This window comes from Macrotis lagotis, chromosome 3 (genome assembly GCF_037893015.1).
Source record: "Macrotis lagotis isolate mMagLag1 chromosome 3, bilby.v1.9.chrom.fasta, whole genome shotgun sequence".
Taxonomy (NCBI): domain Eukaryota; kingdom Metazoa; phylum Chordata; class Mammalia; order Peramelemorphia; family Peramelidae; genus Macrotis; species Macrotis lagotis.
This window is the reverse complement of record NC_133660.1, coordinates 304,583,677-304,594,197: the sequence shown is the minus strand read 5'-3', so window position 1 is coordinate 304,594,197 and position 10,521 is coordinate 304,583,677. Positions and strand designations below refer to the sequence as shown.

General features: G+C 32.4%; 1 protein-coding gene across 1 annotated transcript; it reads right to left on the bottom strand.

The window, feature by feature from the left end:
* Window positions 1-207: 207 nt before the first annotated feature.
* On the bottom strand, window positions 208-1,113 carry LOC141519685 (vomeronasal type-1 receptor 4-like). The gene has a single exon (XM_074231853.1). It carries the CDS (start codon window positions 1,111-1,113, stop codon window positions 208-210), a length of 906 nt encoding a protein of 301 aa, XP_074087954.1.
* Window positions 1,114-10,521: the final 9,408 nt, after the last annotated feature.

Sequence of the window (10,521 nt, the reverse complement as noted above, 5' to 3'; positions counted from 1 at the left end):
TCTTGGACAAGATGGTCAATGCAAAAAATCTCAGTTGAGAAATTAAAATGAAAGAAAGTAATCTATATTGTCTGAAAGAAATTTGATCCAAAGCTTCAAGATCTGAGTTCCCCTAACAATAGAATGAAGGCTTTAGCATTCTCCAATATGACTTCCACTGTTTTAAGTTCCCTGCTTCTATGGTTCTTTAGGATTCTGGTTTGAATTTTAGATACAGAGATAGCAATAGGAACTACTCCTCTGAGTGACACTGTTAAGGAGAATAAAAGGGCTAATTGTTGGAAAACACAAAGAAAGAAAAGCAGAAAAATGAAGCACCACAGAACTAGCCACTTTAGAAAAAGTCATATAAATCATAAACATGGAACTTATTAAGTTAAACATGACAAAGGTGCTAGCCAGTAGCAGTATAGTTTTTGTGGCTTGAGCCTCTGGGGAGCTTCTGTGAGACAGTCTGGAGACTTGAAGGTTTTGACTTCGCTGGTGGTGTCTGTAGAGGACAAATGCCATGTAACCACTGGTAATGGCCATGAGACCTACAAATACACTATCATAAACAAATTTCCAGCTAAGGAATACAATAGTTTTGGTGGGATAGAGGTCTAAAGCACTGAAGCCAATTCGCCATCCCCCTTCACTGTGGGTTGTGTTGAATGAACCAGTACCATAAAAAGGCACTACTAAATCCATCAGCAGATTACAAATCCAGCAGAGAAGACAGCAGGGTAAGACAGAGTTTGGAGCTCTTTTCTTGAGCCCTATCCATATAGAACTGTTTGGACTGATGGTGATGGCCTGGAAGACATTCACAAGGCAGGAGTTGCAGAGGGAAAGACCTCGGGTCACTCTCTGCAGGTAAGATATAATTTTACTAGCAGTGTAATCCACAAAATATTTTAACCTCCAAACTGCAATTACTTTGGGGATTCCCCTGAAAAGAAGGAACAGGATGTTGATAAAGAGTAAATGGATGAGCATCAAGATTATAGGTTTTGACTTTTTACCTCTATTGAGTTTAAAATGGAATAGCCATATAAGGAAAGAGTTCGCTAGGACTCCAATAATAATTTGGTTGAGAAAGAGAATTCTAAGGACTTCATAATGAAAAGTCATCCTTTAGATGTCTTCAGGAGAGGAATTTCCATCAGATCCAAAGTAATCTAAGAGAAACAAGGATATTATGATTGTTAATGAATCAAAGTTTCACAATGGAATTTCATACTATGCAGAAGGGTAAGGGAGTGGGATTGCAAAAAAGTATTGTGGAACATCAATCCACTAATGGTATTTATTAATTAAAATTTAAATAATTCATGTTTATGTAAGATTAGATTGGCCAAACCCAATATTTATGTAAATATTTACATGAGAATTTGTAGCACATGCAGATGTCCTAAAATAAATTCCAGTTTGTTGACTAGGCCAAGAAGAGAGACTTTTGATTCACTGTTGATTTAGAACTGGCAAATATTTAAAAAAAACCCACCAAATAGATAAATCAAACATCTTTGCTCTTTTCTCCTAGCTGAATGTAGTAATAAAGTTATGTTTGAGACTCTGAATGGGAAAAGACCATGGGCCCTTTGAATCAAGACCTATGTCTCCTCCTACCTTTATTTTTTCATTTGTTTGATCTTTCCTATCTCTAAGAGGTTTGATGGAGACAAAAACAATCTTGTCATCTTCAAAATGGAATATACTGAGCTACCAGAGGTCCAGAAGACATTGTAGTCAGACAGAAAAATTAAGTTCCAAAGATAGACAAGTGAGCAGTAGTGATTCATTCAACTTCCATCATGCTTTGGAATTATTTATTTATTTATTTAAGGCAATGGGGTTAAGGGACTTGCCCAGGTCACACAGTTAGGCAATCATTAAATACCTGAGTCTAGATTTGAACTCAGGTCCTCCTGACTCCAGGGCCAATGCTCTATCCACTGTACCACCTAGCTGCTCCCATCATGCTTTTGCAAGTAGAAAACAACAAAAAATAAATTCTGGAAACTGCATTATTTTGAATCCATTCTGTCTTAAGGACTGAAATGATGGAAGGGGGAGTATATTCCTTCCATGTCCCCATTTAGGGGAAATGTTTTGGAAATCTTAATTTTCTTATTTCTTCTCTGTGTATATACCCTAAATGTCAAAGTTTTTGAAACTAGAATATTTATAATCCCTTGTGTTTATTATTTGAGAAAACATTAGAATGAAAGAACAAATGGGAAATATTCACTTATGAGGGTTGGTTGCTTGGTTTTTGTCCTTTGTTCTTGAAGAGGACCAAAATGACATTACTAAATTAGACTTGAGTTGCAGTATGTCTGATTGTGGTTGATTAGACCAATAGGAGCTCATAGTGCTGTACTATAGTGCAGACAAAAATAATCCATTTGAATATGCTGGGTGGGTATGCTAAACTTGTGCATCTCACATTTCCTTTGAGCTACTTCAATTCTACCTTGCTCATAGAGCACAGCACTCTCTCTGATGAGAGAATGCCATATTGGGAGGTCCTGTACCAGTGTCTACCATGCTGCACAATAAATTCCAAAGTTTTTAAAATTGTTCTTTGCTGTTTTTATTTTAAAGTATTTTTATTCCCATGGCAATGAGCAATCTGGTAAAAATTGTACATATCTAATTGAGTCTAACATATTTCCATATCAGTCATCTTGTGAAAGAAGAATTAGAACTAAGGAGAAAAAAATATGAGAAAGAAAGAAAGAAAGAAAGAATGAAAGAAAGAAAGATAGAAAGAAAGAAAGAAAGATAGATAGATAGATAGATAGATAGATAGATAGATAGATAGATAGATAGATAGAAAGAAAGAAAGAAAAAAGCATCCAAGAAGTTTTAAAAAGTGAATACAGTAAGCTTGGCTCTTCATTCTGACTTTATATTTTTTCTCTCTGGATGTGGATGACATTTTCTGTAAAAGGCATTTCAGTACCGTCCATGATCATGGAAATGCTGAAAGATGCTGCAACCATCATAGCTGATCATCTGACAATGTTGTTGTTAATATGTGTACAATGTTCTCTTGTTTCTGTTTACTTCACTTACCATCAGTTCATGCTTCTCTACAGTAAAACCACTTTCTTACAAAACAATAATACTGTATAATATTCAAAACTTGTTTAGTCACTCTCCAATTGATGGGCATTCCCTCAATTTCCAGTTCTTTGGCACTACAAAAATAGATGCTAGGAATATATTTCAACAAGGGTGACTTTTTCCATTTTTCATAATCTCTTTGGGATATAGACGTAGTACAGGAATTATTTGGGGGTTTTGGGGGATGCTTTTTGCAAGGCAATGGGCTTAAGTGACTTGCTCAAGGTCATATTAGCTAGGTAATTATTGTGTCTGAGGTTGGATTTGAGCTCAGGTGCTCCTCTCTCCAGGTTCTCCTGACTCTTGCTGGTGCTCTATCCACTGTGCCACCTAGCTGCCCCTAGTAGTGAGGTTTTTGATAGATTAAAATTGTACATAATTACAACTTGCTCTCCAGAATGGATTGAATCAGTTCACAATACCACTAATAGGGTATTAGTGTCTTAATTGTCGCACATTCATCCAACATTAATAATTTTCTTTTTTTTTTGTCACCTAGGCCAAACTGATGGATGTGAGGTGGTACCACTGAGTTATTTTAATTTGCATTTCTCTAATCAATAATGATTTGGGATATTTTTTCATATGAGTAAAAATATCTTTAAATTTTTCATCTGAAAATTGCCTTATCCTAATCTTTGACCTTTTATAAATAGGAGAATGACTTGCAATCTTTTAAATATCATTCAGTTCTCTACATATTTTAGATATGATTATTTTATCAGAAACACTAACTGCAAATATTATTTTACAGCTTTCTATATTTCTAATAATGACTGTATTGATTTTAATTATGAATTTTTTTTAATTTAATATAACTGAAAACATTTACTTGACAATAATTTTCTCTATCTCTTGTTTGGTCATTAACTTCTCTCCTCTCTATAGATCTGAACAGACTATTTCTTTTTCTCTTAATTGGTCTATGCTATCACCTTTTGATTTTATATAGGTTTAGGTTGTGAGATGTGGGTCTATGAATAATTTTTGCCAAAGTATTTTCTATTTTTCTCAACAATTTTTGTCAAATAATGAGTTCTTATTCCAGAAGCTAGTGTCTTTGAGTTTATAAAACATTAGTTGACTATAGTCATTTACTACAGTTTCTTTTGTACCTAATCTAATCCATTTATCTACTTCTCTTGGTTTTGATGACTGTCACTTTATAATATGGTTTTTAGATGTGGTATAGCTAGCTTATTTTTGCCTTTTTCCCTCCAATAATTCCCTTGATATTCTTCTTTTATTGCTCCAGATGAATTTTGCAACTATTTTGCTATCTTTGTAAAATAAATTTTTGGTAGTTTTATTGCTGTGGTACTGAATAAGTAATTGCTCATGAGCAACTGATGTTTCCAAATGGGGTCTGATTTTATTTGTGTGAAATCTGTTTTGTAATTGTATTCATATGGTTTCTGTGTTTGTCTGGGGAGGTAGATTCCCAAGTATTTTATATTGTCTACAATTGTTTTAACTGGAATTTCTCTTTCTATTTCTTGCTGTTGGACTGTTGGTCATAGATTGAATGTTGTTGTTTTATATGGGTTTATGTCCTGCTAAAATAGGTCATTGTTTCAAGTAGTTTTTTGGCTGATTTCCCAGGGTTTTTTAAATATACCATCATATCTTCTTCAAAGAGTGAAAGTTTTGTTTCTTCATTGCTATTCTAATTCCATTGCTTTTTCTTGTCTTACTGCTAAAGCTAAAATTTCTAATACAATATTGAATATTAGCAATAATATCAGGTTTCCTTGTTTAACCCCCCCTCCACATTACTGGTAATGCTGCTAGTTTATTTTCATTACATATCATGCTTACTGATAGTTTGAGACATACATATTCTGCTTATTATTTTAAGGAAAACTAAATTTATTCCTATGTTCTCTTGTGTTTTTAATAGGTATGTATACTATATTTTGTCAAGACGTTTTTAGCATCAATTGAGATAATCATATGATTTCTATTTATTTAGTTATTAATATGGTCAATTATGGTGATTGCTTCCCTAATATTGAAGCATCCTTGCACACCTGGTATAAATCCTACCTGATCATGGTATATTATTCTAGTGATAACTTCTGATAAGTCCTTTGTTAAAATTTTATTTAAATTTTTTGCATCAATATTCATTAGTGAGCTTTTAGTGAACTTTTCTTTTTCTGTTTTCATTCTTCCTAGTTCAGGTATGAACACTATATTCACAGTAACGATTTGGCAGAACTCCTTCATCTACTTTTTTAGTATCCATAATTATATATAATTATAATTAATTATTCATTAAGTTTTGGGTACAATGCGTTTATAAATCTATCTGGCCCTGGAGATTTTTTCTTAGGGATTTTATTGATGGTTTCTTCAATTTCTTTTTTCTGAAATGGGTTTTTTTAAATATTCAATTCCTCTTTTGTTAAACTGGGGAGTTTATATATTTGTAAATATTCATTCATTTCACTTAGATTGTTATATTTCTTGGCATACAACTAGACAAAATAGCTCCAAATCATTATTCTACTTTGCTCATCATTTACCTTTTCATTTTTAAAACTGTTCACTTGGTTTTCTTCTTTTCTTTAAAATCAGATTAACCTAAGTTTATCTATTTTATAACAACTCAGTTTTATTTATTAGTTTAAAAGTTTTCTTTCAATTTTATTAATTTCTCCTTTGTCAAATTTCTAATTTAGTATTTGAGTATTTTTTATTTGTTCTTTTTCTAGTTTTTAAAAATTACATTCCTAATACATTGATCTCCTCTTTATTTTATTCATATAAGCATTTAGAGACATGAATTTTCCCCTAATAACTGCTGTGGTTGCATCCCATTAGTTTTGCTATGATGTCTCATTGTTGTCCTTGTCTTGCTTGATAATGCTGATTTTTTTCTATAATTTCTATGATTATTTAGAATTAGGTTACTTAGTTACCAATTTATTTTAGTTTGTCTTTCTGTCATCATCTGAAAAGAATTTACTTAATATTTCTACTTTTCTGACTTTATGAGGATTTTAAGCCCTAGTACATGGTGAATTTTTGTGTAGGTGCCATGTGCAGCAGAGAAAAAAATCATATTCCTTTCTATCCCCATTTAATTTTCTCCAGAAGTTAATAATATCTAAGTCTTCTGAAATTCTATTCACCTTCTCATCTTCATTATTTTTTTATGTTGTGGATAGATTAATTTAATTCTGAGAAAGGGAAAGTGATATCTTTTATTATCATAGTTCTGTTGAGTATGTCTCCCTGTAACTTGCTTAGCTTCTGCTCTTAGAACCTGGATGCTATACAATCTGGTGCACATATGTTTAACATTGATATTCTTTTTAACTCCTGCTGAAGCATAATTATATATATAGATATATACATATAATTCCAATCTTTTATCTTTGTATTTATCTCTCTGCTTCAAATATGTTTCTTATAAACAACCTATTATAAAGTTTTGTTTTTTCATTACATATTCTAATACCTTCAATTCCTTTTTCTTCTCTTATTGCTAAAGTTGATTTCTAATATAATATTCTAATAATATTTCTAATATAATAGTGATGATAATGCACATCCTTCTCCCCAATCTTATTGGGAATGCTTCTAGCTTATCCCCATTACATATAGTGCTTACTGATGGTTTAATAGATAGATACTGCTTATCATTTTAAGGAACATACAATGAACAAAAAAACATAGGTTTGTTATTGATATGGTCAATTATGTTGATTGTTATCCTAATATTTCTTTGTTTTTGACTCTTCCTGGTTTAGGCATCAGCACTATATGATGTCATAAAAGGAGTTTTGCAGAACTATTTTTTCAAATATTTTCTATAGATTTGGAACTAATTGTAATCAATATGTTTCTTGAATTGAACTGATAACTATACTTGACAGAGAAGGTTGCCTTGTACACTCTACCTTTCACTATAACAAACACGATTGTGCAGCTCATGTCACCAATCATATAGCTGATTAGTATGATCCTCTGATATTGAAGCACCTTTAACTCTGGAATATGACATAATGCTTTACAGGGGTCAATTCTGGTGGGACAATTATGGATTTCTTCCTGGAATGTAATTGTTTTTCTCACCACAAAATTCTATTAGTGTTTTTTCCCATACATTTTTTTTTCTTTTTTCTTTTTTTGTTTTGTTTTTGCAAGGCAATGGAGTTAGGTGACTTGCCCAAGGTCACACAGCTAGGCATGGATCATTTTTTTCTTTTCTCTTGATTATTATAAAAATCTTGGAAATTTTATTCTATTTTTTATTTTTTTCTTTTTTTGTTTCCCTGAACTGACTATAAGTGGTAATGGGAAAAGTTTTTATTTCTATATTGCTGACTGTGATTTTCAAACCTAGATTCTCAATTAATATCTTCCTTAATTAACTATCACAAGTCATTGAGAATTTCTAAACCTTTCTATACTTCCCTATAAAGTATCAAATGATACTCAAAAATGGCATTTTGAGTAAAAGTGTTCTCAGAGTCTCTCTCCTACTGTGGGAAATCTAACCCTTTCCTGTTTAAGGCTCATAGGAAGAATATCTATGATTAAATCAGCAATATCACATTAAATCAGTAATACTTAATGAAATCAGTTGTACTCATCTCTTCCTTCAGTTAGCCAGTGGTTGGGAGGGGAAAATGTGATATTTCCAGGAAATTATTTTGCAAAACTTAAAATGTAAAGAATTATCTTCTAAAATGATGTAATCTGCAATTTCCTTCCAGGAAATATAGAGAATGTAGTTTAAATGACTACAGTATTCTTCTCAGGTTCAATCTGGCATTTTTATTTTTGTTCTTTTCTCTTTTCAGTCTTTCACTGAAAAGGGATTGTCATTATTGTGAAAACAGGGACTTAGTTTATCAGACTTGTTTCTCTAGGCCCTTGCACCAGTCTCTACAAACAGTTGGGGATAAATGGATGTTGTGAAAAATGGTGTGCACCACACTTCTCCCAGGTTGTTGCAACCAAAATCTGGTTTTCCATAAGCACATATAATAGCTTTACTTTTCCCAGTGGAAATTCCTTCTATAGTACTTTTTAAAAATAAATGTAATTTACAAAGATAGCTGTAGAGTAACTATGAGAGAATTTTGGCTAACTCAGATGCTTGGGATTTTTAACTCAGTTCTTTTCCTATTCTAATGTGTTTTTGTTCTCTAACATCCAAATCATTTATATTTACACCATATGAATTTTAAACAATGCCTCTATGATTTAGTTTTTGGATATTCATCAGATAGCATTGTTTGGCAAAAAGTAGACTCTTAATACATGTTTCTTCCAACCAAGGACTGCACTTTCAACGTGTTGATGCAAAACAAAATACTTACAAATACAGAGTGACATCTTCGCAGGTATTTTCAGCTCTTCTTCCTATCAACCAGCCTCAAATCAGACAAAGATGTAGCTCCTGACTAAGGTGATTTGAGAAACAGTGGAGAAAAAATGGTATGGCTACAATGAGAGAGTTTTAGCCATGACAACCTTGCAAAGTGAAAGGGAGCCCAGTAGAAATGCTCTTGAATTGTCAGTATCATATTTTCTGTTCCCAAAGAATAGAGAAACAAAATCCCAGTCTTTTCTCTCACTATGAAAAAGAAATCAAGCTAGAAGGAACTGAAATGACTAATTGATACAGTGCCTTCTTTTTGCTAATGACAAAACTGAGATCAAAATAGAAATGAATTGATTGAGGGCTTTTAGGCAGTAAATGGCAGGAAAAAAAGAATTGGAAACTATGTCCCCTGATACTTTTTTTTTAATAACATAATTCACAGAGAGCTCTCTGTTTGAGGAAGATATTAAATATTTGTTTATGACATCCTTTAAATATCTGAGAACACAGAGGATTCTGGACATGATGGAGGGAGCAATAAAAGAAGAGAAATGAAGGACAGGGGAGTAAAAATTAAGTAGAGGCATAGGGAGGATGTTGTACCTTGTACAGAAAAAGGGAAAGAAAAGACATCTGTTCATTTAAGGGGGAGAAGAGGTCATTGTATGGTAGTGGGAGAGTACTAACTGACAGTGCATCAGACTTGTAATGAGGATCAGAATTAAAATCCTGTACGGATACTAATTAATTTTGTGACCTTGAACAAATCACTTTACTTATTTCTCAGTTTCCTTACGTGTTAAATAAAAATAAAGAAGCACTTATCACATAGTCATCGTGTGTTGAAGCAAATTATATAATATAGATATAATTATATTAATATATGTAAATATAATATATATTATAATTACATCAATATGTGTGCATATGTGATATAATTATATTAATATATTTGTATATGTAATATATATTGTGATTATATTAATATATGGGTATATATAATATATTTTAATTATATTAATATATATATGTTAAATGTATGCATGTAAATATATATACAAAATGTATGTCTGCTTGTGTATGTATATATTTAAGTACTGTGCAAACTTTAAAGCACAGCATAAATACTAGCAATGTTATGGTTATTAGTATCGGTAGTGTTTTGTTTTAGCTAATTATTTCTGCTTAGTTTTTACTCACTTCTGCTATTTCTATGATCCTCCAGGGTTTTACTTTCTGACAATAATTTTTTTCTAAAATTATTGCCCTAGACAAAATTCTACTCACTTCAACATAATTATGGCTATAGCCAGAGGCATGTGGTTTATGAATATCACTGTGGAAGTTCTGGAAGTTCCTTTTCCAACAAACATGCTCCACTTGCTGACGACCTTTGTCACAACTTAGAGAACTGTGACAGAAATTAGACATTAAGTTTGATTTACGAATAAAACTGGATTAGCTTGAAAATGAATCCAGGGGGCAGCTAGGCAGTGGATGGAGCATCAACCCTGGAGTCAGGAGGACCTGAGTTCAAATATGACCTCAGACACTTAACAATTACTTAGCAGTATGACCTTGGACAAGTCACAACTGCATTGCCTTAAATAAATAATTTTTTTTTAAAAAAGAAAATGAATCCAGATGTCCTGGTATCCAAACTATTTGTAATTGACAGCAAGGGTATGAGTATGTCAAGTTTCTGCTGGATCTTTTTGCTATGACTTCCCTTTGCTCCCATCTGAAAGAGACTATTTTAGTTTTAAGATTTCTGCAATTTGTACCAGTATTAGAAATAATAATCACAGATCCCATCATCAACTACCTAGATTATGTTTCACTAAAATAAAGGAAATTTTGGATTCTGTTGGATATTCTACTTTAGGATGTCATACTTATGAAGTCCACCCTAATGCCAAATATACTGAAGCAACCTAGGAGGTCCCAAAACATAAAATCCACAGAGGGAGATGCCTTAGTGTCACCTCATAATATGTACAAAACCTTTTTCTGACTCAAGTGCAGAGTATTGTGCTTATTTAGGAAAAGATGATGTACCATTCCCA

Bases quoted from the DNA above. Each gene is read 5' to 3' on its own strand.
- LOC141519685 (XM_074231853.1), bottom strand. From the start codon at position 1,113: ATGACTTTTCATTATGAAGTCCTTAGAATTCTCTTTCTCAACCAAATT.